The 14,280-nt window shown below is 36.7% G+C and overlaps 1 protein-coding gene across 2 annotated transcripts in view; it reads left to right on the top strand.

Moving 5' to 3' along the window:
- Positions 1-14,280, top strand: part of SEMA3E (semaphorin 3E) — a 292,458-nt gene that overhangs the window by 158,395 nt on the left and 119,783 nt on the right. The window contains exon 2 of one of the 2 annotated variants that reach the window (XM_077151784.1): positions 10,472-10,632. In XM_077151784.1, coding sequence (XP_077007899.1) covers positions 10,472-10,632 — 161 coding nt within the window. The remainder of the gene's footprint in view (positions 1-10,471; positions 10,633-14,280) is intronic. The other variant, XM_077151800.1, reaches the window with a different exon arrangement.

The following is a 14,280-nucleotide window of genomic DNA, read 5'->3' on the forward strand; positions in this document are numbered from 1 at the left end:
GGAGGTCGTTCAGAACTGGGAGCTAACAGAGACATATTGGATTTTGAAGAAGCTAATGAGTGAAACCTATAGAGTCAGTACAGTGAAGCAGTGGTATTAAGAGCAACAAGAAACAAAGGTGCAGTATCTCAAAAAAAAAAAAAAAAATTGCAGCATCTCCTAAGAAATAAATTGCCCTATGTGTCTGTTGGCTTTGTAGTTCCCGTGAGGCCTTGTTTCCTGCCTTTGGTTTTTCATTACCTTGATATAATCTTTCTTCATTGCAGGCATTAAAGTGCTGAACAAATGTGACCGTCCGTAAAATCACTTTTGGTAGATTGCACTTTGATATTTATTGGTTCAATTGGCTTGAACTGAGAGACAGAATTATATTAAAAGCAGAAATATGGAACTTGATACCTTATGTCTTAATGACATTAATTGCCCATGGTAGTACTTTTCAGCAATCCCATGAAGAGGACCTCAGGAGAAATTTCTCCTAATCCTTAATTTCAGGTGGTAGTTCTATGCAATTGGTATCGGTTTTTTTTCTCTCTTAAGTATAGTGACCTTTACTATGGAAATTGGAAGCTTGAGGTCAACTTTGGAATTCAACTTTAGTAGTGTGTAGGAGATTCAAGGGTGATTTTCAGCAAATCAAATTTATTGCAACTGCCTCACCTTACTCTTTGTTTATTCCCTTCACCCTGATTTCCCTAGAAATGTATTTGATGATTCAATTCAATATAACTGTATAAGCCATCTCACATCCTTTTTGGGAAGGAGTGAGCTAGAAATAATCAAATAAATAAAAGTAGCACAATGAATTAATATTAAAGCATAAATATGCTCAGCCTTGGTTTCTTTAAATTTTCTTTTATTGAATGTCTCTGTGTTCATTATTTCAGATATATTTCTAAAGCACAAATATTTACCTATAATACATAAGTTTAACCCTTCTTGACTTTAAAACCATGGATGTTAATCACAATTAGCCAGTTATGAGGGGCAGTTTGAATCTTAGGGAAAATTAAGTATCATATTCAGAATTTATACCTATGGAAGTTGATGAGAAAAATTTAAACCATTTCAGTGATATGTTTTGGTTAGTGTGCCATGCCTCTGAAATAACATACCTACTGGCAAGTCTGAACTTCTTATGAATTTAATCATTGGCATTGTTCCATTGTATGATAATGGTCTGGGTGGAGAGTTGCAAAATATTCAACGTACTTCTCTCATATTACAAAAATGTGTGAAGTAAACTACAGTCTATTCATTGGGCTTTATAATAAAAAAATGACTTTAAAATTGTTCTAGGAAGTATTTTCATAAATGAAATGAGATTTCTTCACTTGCTGCTTAAAATGTATATAATATTCAATTTTGTGTATACAGACAATTTGGCACTCCCGTGAGGCCATGTAAATGAAAAAGGCTTAATAATCAACAGAATTCCTTAGAATAAAAAATTACTTTCCAGCCCTACAATCTTTTGAACATATGAAAAGTTGTAAGCGAATATTTTAACTGCTTATCTTTAGACAAGCTTAGCTGTGAATGTGTGATACTTCAGCTTGCTCACTGACCACACTCCCTACTTATTCAGCTTCTGAAAATATAAGTGGAATGTTTTACTTTGAATGATTCTGTATTTTGGGTTTGTTTGATTGTTTTAAAAAGTGGTTTATCACCTGCATTTCAGAAACACAATTTAGTCAAAGAACCAATAATTTTAAAGGTGGGAGAGTGCGAGGGTAACAGAGGAGGAAGTCAGTCTGAAAAAGATTGTGTGTTTGTTCCTTGTTTCCCAGATAATTAATGTCAAAGTTGAGAGTAGAACCTGGCTCTCCAGATTCTCAGTCTATGTTGCTTCCTATTATGCCATACATGTCTGTTGTACTTCTAGTCTCATGTTTTCATAGGCTATTTGAGGGATTTTTCATTGTAATAATGTAAGTCTGTGTGATAGTCATTTATTCTCTGGGCATCTCAGGTTTTCCATTAGTAAAGAAAGAAACAAAAAACAGTTAAAATTTAAATGCTCACACTATGGTTGTTTACTTTTTTTGGAAAAACGATACATATAAAGGACATTAAAAATGCTCATTTAAAAAATTTGCATTTGTTTAATGCACACTTACTGTTCGTTCCTTTTGCTCATTCCAGACTATGTTCTCCCCAGGAACACGGGCACATCTTTGTGATCTCTTGGCTTATAACCGGCCATAGAGACAGGAAGATGGTTCAGAATAGAAGCTGATATATCAGAATAAAATAAGATTGATGATTCAGTAATCTATATTATGATTAACAAAGAAATAGGAGCTGCTGCCTTGAGACTCTTAAAATTACAGTAAGCTTAGTAGAAATTGATGTTATAAAAACAAGTAGATGTTGGTGTCCTTCTTATCTATCCTGACTTTTTCTTATTCTCCAGCAAACTTAATTTCTCAAGAACTACATATTAATTTGTTTGATAACTCTGTGGTTGAGAGTTCTATTAATTCTAGGTAATGTATAACACTTCTTTGATCAATTGCCCCTTTCAGATATTGATTTCAATGTGAATAAATTTTGGTGATACATAGGAATAACTGGGGGCAACTTTTTGAAATGTCAACTAATAAAACCATATATACTTATATATAAAGACAAGATGTAATGGCAGCAGACAGCGTTGATATATATTTTTTGTTATAATATCAGATCTATTAAAATGCACTCCTCGAGAGGGACTTCCTGGAAGATGGCGGCTTAGTAAGACGCGCGGATCTTAGTTTCTTCTCCAGGGCAGCTACTAGGGGACTAGAAACGATACAGAAAGCGCCCAAAGCCACAACAGAGATAAAAAAGACAGCGTACCCCATCCTGGAACGGCTGGCTGACTGAGAGAAGCAGCTCGGGTGAGATCGCCGAGGTGCGCGGGCCTCACCGGGCGGGGTGGCAAGCAGCCGGAATTACTCCCTTTCCCCTTCCCGGGCCGGCTGGGAGAATTGGAGAGGCGGTCCCCTGAAACCAAGGCGGCTGGCGCCCACACCACGCGCAGCCCCCCGGACTAACTGAGAGAATTGGATCGGAAATCCCCAGGCTGCGGAGAACAGTGACGGGTGGGGGAGGCCCCTTCCAAACCCGTGACTCCCGGGGAACGTGCACTCTCTAGGGCGGGCTGCTGCCGCTGGCGCCCTCTCGCCACGCTTGTCGCCCAGGGCCGACTAGGAAATTCGGACGGGCTCTTTCCCGGGCTGCGGCGACCAGCAACCCTCCCTGCGTTCGGACCCCGGGCCGGCTCAAGCCACTTCGGCTAGCGAACCCCCTGGACGGCGACAGTTTTCCAAAGTTTAAGGTCCCACAGCACCTTTTACTGGTGGGACCCGCAGACAAACGTGTGCCACGAGCGCCACCTACTGGGCAGGATAAGAAAAACAGAACCCAGAGATTTCACAGGAAAATCTTCCAAACTTTTGGATCCAATACCCAGGGAAATCTGTCTAAATGTGCAGACGCCAACAGAAGATAACGGATCACGCTCAAATAATTGAAAATATGGCCCAGTCAAAGGAACAACCCAATAGTTCAAATGAGATACAGGAGCTGAGACAACTAATGCTAAATATACGAACAGAAATGGAAAACCTCTTCAAAAACGAAATCGATAAATTGAGGGAGGACATGAAGAAGACATGCGCTGAACAAAAAGAAGAAATAGAAAAACTGAAAAAACAAATCACAGAACTTATGGAAGCGAAGGACAAAGTAGAAAAGATAGAAAAAACAATGGATACCTACAATGATAGATTCAAAGAGACAGAAGATAGAATTAGTGATTTGGAGGATGGAACATCTGAATTCCAAAAACAAACAGAAACTATCGGGAAAAGAATGGAAAAATTTGAACAGGGTATCAGGGAACTCAAGGACAATATGAACCGCACAAATATACATGTTGTGGGTGTCCCAGAAGGAGAAGAGAAGGGAAAAGGAGGAGAAAAACTAATGGAAGAAATTTTCACTGAAAATTTCCCAACTCTTATGAAAGACCTAAAATTACAGATCCAAGAAGTGCAGCGTACCCCAAAGAGATTAGACCCAAATAGGCATTTTCCAAGACACTTACTAGTTAGAATGTCAGAGGTCAAAGAGAAAGAGAGGATCTTGAAAGCAGCAAGAGAAAAACAATCCATCACATACAAGGGAAACCCAATAAGACTATGTGTAGATTTCTCAGCAGAAACCATGGAGGCTAAAAGACAGTGGGATGATATATTTAAATTACTAAAAGAAAAAACTGCCAACCAAGACTCCTATATCCAGCAAAATTGTCCTTCAAAAATGAGGGAGAAATTAAAACATTCTCAGACAAAAAGTCACTGAGAGAATTTGTGACCAAGAGACCAGCTCTGCAAGAAATACTAAAGGGAGCACTAGAGTCAGAACCGAAAAGACAGAAGAGAGAGGTATGGAGAAGAGTGTAGAAAGAAGGAAAGTCAGATATGATATATATAATACAAAAGGCAAAATGGCAGAGGAAAATATTATCCAAACAGTAATAACACTAAATGTTAATGGACTGAATTCCCCAATCAAAAGACATAGATTGGCAGAATGGATTAAAAAACAGGATGCTTCTATATGCTGTCTACAGGAAACACATCTTAGACCCAAAGATAAACATAGGTTGAAAGTGAAAGGTTGGGAAAAGATATTTCATGCAAATAACAACCAGAAAATAACAGGAGTGGCTATACTAATATCCAACAAGTTAGACTTCAAATGTAAAACAGTTAAAAGAGACAAAGAAGGACACTATATACTAATAAAAGGAACAATTAAACAAGAAGACATAACAATCATAAATATTTATGCACCGAACCAGAATGCCCCAAAATACGTGAGGAATACACTGCAAACACTGAAAAGGGAAATAGACACAAATACCATAATAGTTGGAGACTTCAATTCCCCACTCTCATCAATGGACAGAACATCTAGACAGAGGATCAATAAAGAAATAGAGAATCTGAATATTACTATAAAGGAGCTAGACTTAACAGACATTTATAGGACATTACATCCCACAACAGCAGGATACACCTTTTTCTCAAGTGCTCATGGATCATTCTCAAAGATAGACCATATGCTGGGTCACAAAGCAAGTCTTAACAAATTTAAAAAGATTGAAATCATACACAACACTTTCTCGGATCATAAAGGAATGAAGTTGGAAATCAATAAGAGGCAGAATGCCAGAAAATTCACAAATACCTGGAGGCTCAACAACACACTCTTAAACAACGAGTGGGTCAAAGAAGAAATTGCAAGAGAAATTAGTAAATACCTCGAGGCAAATGAAAATGAAAACACGACATATCAAAACTTATGGGATGCAGCAAAGGCAGTGCAAAGAGGGAAATTTATTGCCCTAAATGCCTATATCAGAAAAGAAGAAAAGGCAAAAATGCAGGAATTAACTGTTCAATTGGAAGAACTGGAGAAAGAACAGCAAACTAATCCCAAAGCAAGCAAAAGGAAAGAAATAACAAAGATCAGAGCAGAAATAAATGAAATTGAAAATATGAAAACAGTAGAGAAAATCAATAAGACCAGAAGTTGGTTCTATGAGAAAATCAATAAGATTGATGGGCCCTTAGCAAGATTGACAAAAAGAAGAAGAGAGAGGATGCAAATAAATAAGATCAGAAATGGAAGAGGAGACATAACTACTGACCTCACAGAAATAAAGGAGGTAATAACAGGATACTATGAACAACTTTACGCTAATAAATACAACAATTTAGATGAAATGGATGGGTTCCTGGAAAGACATGAACAACCAACTTTGACTCAAGAAGACATAGATGACCTCAACAAACCAATCACAAGTAAAGAAATTGAATTAGTCATTCAAAAGCTTCCTAAAAAGAAAAGTCCAGGACCAGATGGCTTCACATGTGAATTCTACCAAACGTTCCAGAAAGAATTAGTACCAATTCTCCTCAAACTCTTCAAAAAAATCGAAGTGGAGGGAAAACTGCCTAATTCATTCTATGAAGCCAACATCACCCTCATACCAAAACCAGGCAAAGATATTACAAAAAAAGAAAACCACAGACCAATCTCTCTAATGAATATAGATGCAAAAATCCTCAATAAAATTCTAGCAAATCGTATCCAACAACACATTAAAAGAATTATACATCATGACCAAGTAGGATTCATCCCAGGTATGCAAGGATGGTTCAACATAAGAAAATCAATTAATGTAATACACCATATCAACCAATCAAAGCAGAAAAATCACATGATCATCTCAATTGATGCAGAGAAGGCATTCGACAAGATTCAACATCCTTTCCTGTTGAAAACACTTCAAAAGATAGGAATACAAGGGAACTTCCTTAAAATGATAGAGGGAATATATGAAAAACCCACAGCTAATATCATCCTCAATGGGGAAAAATTGAAAACTTTCCCCCTAAGATCAGGAACAAGACAAGGATGTCCACTATCACCACTATTATTCAACATTGTGTTGGAGGTTCTAGCCAGAGCAATTAGACAAGAAAAAGAAATACAAGGCATCAAAATTGGAAAGGAAGAAGTAAAACTATCACTGTTTGCAGACGATATGATACTATACGTCGAAAACCCAGAAAAATCCACAACAAAACTACTAGAGCTAATAAATGAGTACAGCAAAGTAGCAGGTTACAAGATCAACATTCAAAAATCTGTAGCATTTCTATACACTAGTAATGAACAAGCTGAGGGGGAAATCAAGAAACGAATCCCATTTACAATTGCAACTAAAAGAATAAAATACCTAGGAATAAATTTAACTAAAGAGACAAAAAACCTATATAAAGAAAACTACAAAAAACTGCTAAAAGAAATCACAGAAGACCTAAATAGATGGAAGGGCATACCGTGTTCATAGATTGGAAGACTAAATATAGTTAAGATGTCAATCCTACCTAAATTGATTTACAGATTCAATGCAATACCAATCAAAATCCCAGCAACTTATTTTTCAGAAATAGAAAAACCAATAAGCAAATTTATCTGGAAGGGCAGGGTGCCCCGAATTGCTAAAAACATCTTGAGGAAAAAAAACGAAGCTGGAGGTCTCGCGCTGCCTGACTTAAAGGCATATTATGAAGCCACAGTGGTCAAAACAGCATGGTATTGGCATAAAGATAGATATATCGACCAATGAAATCGAATAGAGTGCTCAGATATAGACCCTCTCATCTATGGACATTTGATCTTTGATAAGGCAGTCAAGCCAACTCACCTGGGACAGAGCAGTCTCTTCAATAAATGGTGCCTAGAGAACTGGATATCCATATGCAAAAGAATGAAAGAAGATCCATCTCTCACACCCTATACAAAAGTTAACTCAAAATGGATCAAAGATCTAAACATTAGGTCTAAGACCATAAAACAGTTAGAGGAAAATATTGGGAGATATCTTATGGATCTTACAACTGGAGGCGGTTTTATGGACCTTAAACCTAAAGCAAGAGCACTGAAGAAGGAAATAAATAAATGGGAACTCCTCAAAATTAAACACTTTTGTGCATCAAAGAACTTCATCAAGAAAGTAGAAAGACAGCCTACACAATGGGAGACAATATTTGGAAATGACATATCAGATAAAGGTCTAGTATCCAGAATTTATAAAGAGATTGTTCAACTCAACAACAGAAAGACAGCCAACCCAATTACAAAATGGGAAAAAGACTTGAACAGACACCTCTCAGAAGAGGAAATACAAATGGCCAAAAGGCACATGAAGAGATGCTCAATGTCCCTGGCCATTAGAGAAATGCAAATCAAAACCACAATGAGATATCATCTCACACCCACCAGAATGGCCATTATCAACAAAACAGAAAATGACAAGTGCTGGAGAGGATGCGGAGAAAGAGGCACACTTATCCACTGTTGGTGGGAATGTCAAATGGTGCAACCACTGTGGAAGGCAGTTTGGCGGTTCCTCAAAAAGCTGAATATAGAATTGCCATACGACCCAGCAATACCATTGCTGGGAATATACTCAAAGGACTTAAGGGCAAAGACACAAACGGACATTTGCACACCAATGTTTATAGCAGCGTTATTTACAATTGCAAAGAGATGGAAACAGCCGAAATCTCCATCAACAGAAGAGTGGCTAAACAAACTGTGGTATATACATACGATGGAATACTATGCAGCTTTAAGACAGGATAAACTTATGAAGCATGTAATAACATGGATGGACCTAGAGAACATTATGCTGAGTGAGTCTAGCCAAAAACTAAAGGACAAATACTGTATGGTCCCACTGATGTGAACAGACATTTGAGAATAAATTTGGAATATGTCCTTGATAACAGAGTCCAGCAGGAGGTAGAAACAGGGTAAGATAATGGCCAATTGGAGTTGAAGAAATACAGACCGTGTAACAGGACTAGATACAAAAACTCAAAAATGGACAGCACAATAATACCTAATTGTAAAGTAATCATGTTAAAACACTGAATGAAGCTGCATCTGAGCTATAGGTTTTTGTTTTGTTTTGTTTTGATTTTACTATTATTACTTTTATTTTTTTCTCTATATTAACATTCTATATCTTTTTCGATTATGTTGCTAGTTCTTCTAAACCAATGCATATGTACTAAGAAATGATGATCATGCATCTATGTGATGATGTTAAGAATTAATGATTGCATATGTAGAATGGTATGATCTCTAAATGTTGGGTTAATTTCTTTTTTTCCGTTAATTAAAAAAAAAAAAAAGAGAAGGGATAATTGGAGCTGAAGGGATACAGACTGTACAACGGGACTGGATATAAAAACTCAGAAATGGACAGCACAATACTACCCAATTGTAATGCAATTATGTTAAAACACTGAATGAAGCTGCATGTGAGGTATAGGTTTTTTGTTTTTGTTTTTGTTTTTTTTTTCTTTCTATTGTTTTAATTCTTATTCTGTTGTCTTTTTATTTCTTTCTCTAAATCGATGCAAATGTACTAAGAAATGATGAATATGCAACTATGTGATGTTATTAAGAATTACTGATTGTACATGTAGATTGGAATGATTTCTAATTGTTTTGTTAATTCTTTTTTTAATTAATAAAAAAAAAAAAGAAAAAAAATGCACTCCTCTTGCTGTGTGTGAATGTCTAGTAAGTGAGGAAAACAATAAGATTCCATACTGATAAAATTATCAAATGGGATTTATTCTCCTGGATTCAGAAACCTCTAATTTCTCACTATTTTATCTTCTTGCTCTCCAAATAAAGCACCCATATGTCCTCTGTCTATCCCTCACAACTTGTTCTCAGATTCTTTGTTTATTTTAATAGTCAAATGATTACTACCCCACAGTTTAGCTTTATAAAAGATAACTTTGATTTTAGCAGTATTGCTTATATAAAGCTAAAGATTTAAAGTTAGCCCTATTCTAGAGAATTTGGGGCTCCAGTACTTTCAGAGTGGAGCTGTAGACAAGGAATACACTCTTTAAAAAGTGCCAAGGTACTTCATCTATTCTTTTCTAAGAGAGTTTAAGTGTGGGCGTAATATGATAGAGTATTCACCTATCATATTGCTGCCTGGGTTTTGGTGTCCTGGGTATCAAGATTCCATAGTCTCTTTCAGATGCATTAAGTATTGACCCTTTTGGCAGTAAAGTTAACTCCTAACTTGTGAACATTTTCCAAGGAGCTTCAGGAAATTATCAGCATGCAGGGTCTAGTTTTAGGAGCAATATTCTCTCTCATATATCATCTTACCAGTCTTAAGTACCATATTGCCATAGCAAATAAAAAAAAAAAAAGAAACAAGTAAACGCAAGTGCACATATGAGAGGTTTGCCAGCTTCTGACTTTTAAAAGTTACGTGTATATTAAATATAACTCAAATAATTTGTAGTTTCTGAGCCAGGCACCAATGCAAGAGTACTAGCCCACATCACCCTTTTAATCAATGATTCCACTGTACTGAACGTTACCACGTGTTACCACTGATAGTTTCCAGACTTGGACAATTTCATTTTGGATATGACTTTCAAAACCAGTTTACAGTAGAAACATATTTTCTGACTTGGTGTTCATCTGGAATAAAATGGGCACACTTTGGGAGTGGTTAGTGGTTAGGTTCGGATTTTTTTTAAATACATAGTGAAACTGAAAAATAATTCTACACAGCACTTTTCATTAAAGATTGTGAAAGATATTATCTTGTTCTGTATTTATAAACATTTTTCTTTCATGTTAAGTTTAGATTCATAAACTTCTGAAAGATTTTAAATTGTTCATGTTCCTATTTATTCTCTTTTGAATAATAAATTTTAAAGGCCTTGTATTTGTGATTAAAAATGAATGTTTACCTAAACAGTTCCAATAAGGATGAAAAAATAGCCAGGAGAAAAAATGTTGTGAAGATATTTGCCTTTGCTCTCCTGTTTAGCATACATTTCATTTTGCATTTCAGAACTCTTGGATTTAAACAGGACATCAATCTTTCATAGCCCTTTTGGTGTTCTCGATCTCCATATAATGCTGTTGGATGAATATCAAGAGCGGCTGTTCGTGGGAGGTAGGGACCTTGTGTATTCCCTCAGCTTGGAACGAATCAGTGATGGCTACAGAGAGGTATGGAAACGTCATGCTATTTCAAAAGAGAAAGAAAAGGGGGGAAGTAATCTCTTCTTGCATCGGTATTACTTGACTTTATTTTTTCATTGTGTTAGCCACTTTATATTTTGGAAGTGATCATTTTATTTAAATACAATATTCATTAAAAATGAAGTCGTTTTGAGAAAAGTTTACAAGTCATTGTATATGAACTTTTCTGGCAAACACTTAGCGTTTTCCCAGAAGGCTCATGTCTGATGGGTTGACATTCTTCTTGCATGATGGCGCTCCTCACCCACCCGTTGTCCTGAGTCCCGGGTTTGGAGCACGCTGAAGTATCAGCAGTTCCTCTGGGCTCATCATTCCAAACTCCAAGCCTAAAAGAAATATGGAAACGTGACCTTGCCAAGACTAACTCGTGTAGGTCTACTGGTAATATCAAGCACTTAGGTAGATTCTCCATAAATGTGGGAGATGAAAGTATAACATAAAAATAGGCAAGTGCCCCAAATCATGAGAAAAGTGGTAACTATAGTAAGGAGAATAATAGTTTTTATAGTCCATACTATAAATTCACTGAGCTGAATTTTTTTCAAGCCAGTATCTCTCTGACACCAAACATATAGAAATATTTAGACCATGGTATTATGGGCTTAAATTTTTATAATGCACTATCTGTTTTTCTTTGTAATTTATTTTTATTTCTGTCAAAATGTTTCATGTCCGTATTTATTAAAGTCACTTAAAAAAATTATGAGGAGGGGCAGTGTCTCTTGTCCCTGTCAGTTCCTAATCCCTAGAAGAAGTAATTTAAAACTTTTTACTGTTTCTTCTGGTTCTTCCTTCTGCATTTCTAAGCAACATTCATGTACTGTTTCTTACTGATATCTTTAAATTTAGGCAGCATCTGTTGACTTTCTGTTTGGGAAGATGAGGATGTTAGTTTTGTTCTCTTATAGTACTGCAGCCAAAATGAATGTGTATCAGACTTTGCCAGCACCCTCACCAATCATCTTCTCTCCATCTTTCCAATATTGTTATACCATGATTTTTAGTTAAAGAATAATAAAATATTTAAATCATTATATTTAGAAAGATGATATTCACTGCTGACTCACATAGTGTACATTTTCCACATTGCTTTATTTTTATAATTTGTTTTCATTTTATAATTTGTTGTTTTTTCCAGGAAATAAAATTATCTCAATTGTTCATTTGCATAGATATTTATATTATTTCCATTCATTTCTTACCAAACTCTCTACTGGAGTTCTTACACAATTCTCAATATCATTTTTGATCAATTTCAAGTTTTGTGGTTTTAATTACAAATATGCACTTGGTCCCCTTGTTGTCCTGGAGTTTGCCTTCACCCTCATCCTTGGCCTTTCTTCTTTGTAGAACCTTAGCTTTCCTGATCCCATGTTCTTATGTTCTTTCTGGGTTTAGTTATATTTTGCTGAAGCATGCCATCCACTAGTTTCTTGAAGAATGGTGTGTTTTAGTTTGCTAATGTGCCAGAAGGCAATATACCAGAAATGGATCAGCTTTTATAAAGGAAATTTATTAAAGTACAAGTTTACAGTTCTAAGGCCATAAAAATATACAAACTAAAGCATCCAGAGAAAAATACTTTGACTCTGAAGAAAGGCGGAATGGCATCCAGGATTTCTCTGTAGCTAGTAAGGCATGTGGCTGGCATCAGAGGCCCTTGCTCCTGGTTCCATTGCTTCCAGCTTCTGATTCCAGTGGCTACCTCCCCAAGCTTCGGTGGGCCCTCACTTAGATTCTCTATGTCAGCTCTCTGCAGGTTCTGGCTTACTTAGCATCTCATGGGAAGGCACATGGAGACATCTGCTCGGCTTTGGTTTCTAATGGCTCTCCAAGCATCTCTCCAAATGCCTTTGTCTGAACTTTCTCCAACAGTTTCCCCTTTTTAAAGGACTTCAGAAAACTAAGTAAGACCTGCCTTGAATTGATGGGGTCACACCTCTGTGGAAATAATCTAGTCAAAAGGTCACACCCATATTTGGGTGTATCACATCTCCATGGAAACAACCTAATCAAAATGTTCCACCATAAACAATAGGTCTACCCCCACAAGACTGGATTGGGATGAGGATATTGTTCCATTGTTTTCAGATCTCTGGTAGAGCTGCTCGGTAGTGTGATACCTTTCTAATGTCAAAGTTTATATACAAAATTAACCTATTTCCAGTCATTATAGCCCCATTCTCTGATTTCATGCATTTAGAATTCCCTTTAACCTCTGTGTTCTAAATTTTCCCCACATTTCAGGCCAATAGCTATCTTACACAAAACATGTGGAAATATTTAGACCAATTAGGTTAGTTTGTTTCAAATGATATGAGACCCAGCCCATTCAAGGTGGGTCTTAAGCCTCTTTATTGGAGTCTTTTATGAGAGAGTAAAGAACACTGGAAAACCCCAGAGAACTCAGAGAGAAACACCCAGTAAAGTTTGGAGAGAGCTTAGAGAAAAAGCTTTTAGAGAAGCAGAAAGAGAAAAACCCCAGAAATGGTAAGAGTGGACCCACAGAAGCTCAGAGAGGAGGTCATTGTAACCAGCAGCTGAAAGCAATGAAACCTGGGAGCGAAGGACCAGCAGACCCGAGCCTGTGCCTCTCCAAGTGACAGAGTATCCCAGATGCTGACAGCTTTTCTTCGGAGTCCAGGTATCATCCTGTTGATGGCTTAATTTGGATATTTTCATGGCCTAAGAACTGTAAATTATGTTAATAAATTCCTACTTTAAAATCCAACCCATTTCTGGTATATTGAATTCCAGCAGCTTCAGCAAACTGAACACCCTTCTCTTCTGGGTTTTGTTACTTTCACCTTCTTGCTCCCGCGGCTTCCTCTGTGTCTGCATTTCATTCTTAATAAAGGACTCCAGTAAGAGGATTAAGGCCCACCAATAATGAAGTGGGCCACATCTTAACTTAAAATCCTACTTATTGAATGATCCTAAAATGAGCCTGTACCCATAGGAATGGATGAACTTGAAAACATACTTTTCTGGTGTACATACAGCTTCAAACCATTACACTATTATTTAAATTTGTGACTTCAGGATTGATCTTCTCGTGGCCTTATAACATCCTCTCTGATTTTTGCTTGTCACTCTGGTTTTGTTCTATATTCAGGGACATTATTAAAAAATAAGCTCCATTGCCCAACAATTCTATCACTTATTTTAAATATCAAAAGTCTTATATGCTCTAAATTTTGCCTAGCATCTTGTGTGTTTTTTTTTTTTTCATAAGTGCCTATGAAATGGATTTCTTCTCCTGTTCATTATATTGATTTTGGTGGCAGTGAGCTTTTCCTCTAATTCTTGTTGTTGCTTCATTCCAGTTCCTTTTTGACTCCGTAATATCTCGTTGTTGTTGATGTTGATGCTCTTTGGTTACTGTTCTCCATTTTATAGGTTCTCTCAACTGCCTGGTCTTACTGTTTATCAGAGAGACTTTGAAACATTTCTTCTCATTCACCCACACTTACCCTGCCTTCCCACTTTTGGAGGGACCTTCAGCTTCTGATTCCTGAGAATTTCTGAAGTTCTGGTTCATGAGTCAGCTTGCTTGCAGGCATTTAGATTTCAAGTCCTTCTAGTTGCAGAGCCAGGCAATATTGTCCATATGCT

This window comes from Tamandua tetradactyla, chromosome 1 (genome assembly GCF_023851605.1).
Source record: "Tamandua tetradactyla isolate mTamTet1 chromosome 1, mTamTet1.pri, whole genome shotgun sequence".
Taxonomy (NCBI): domain Eukaryota; kingdom Metazoa; phylum Chordata; class Mammalia; order Pilosa; family Myrmecophagidae; genus Tamandua; species Tamandua tetradactyla.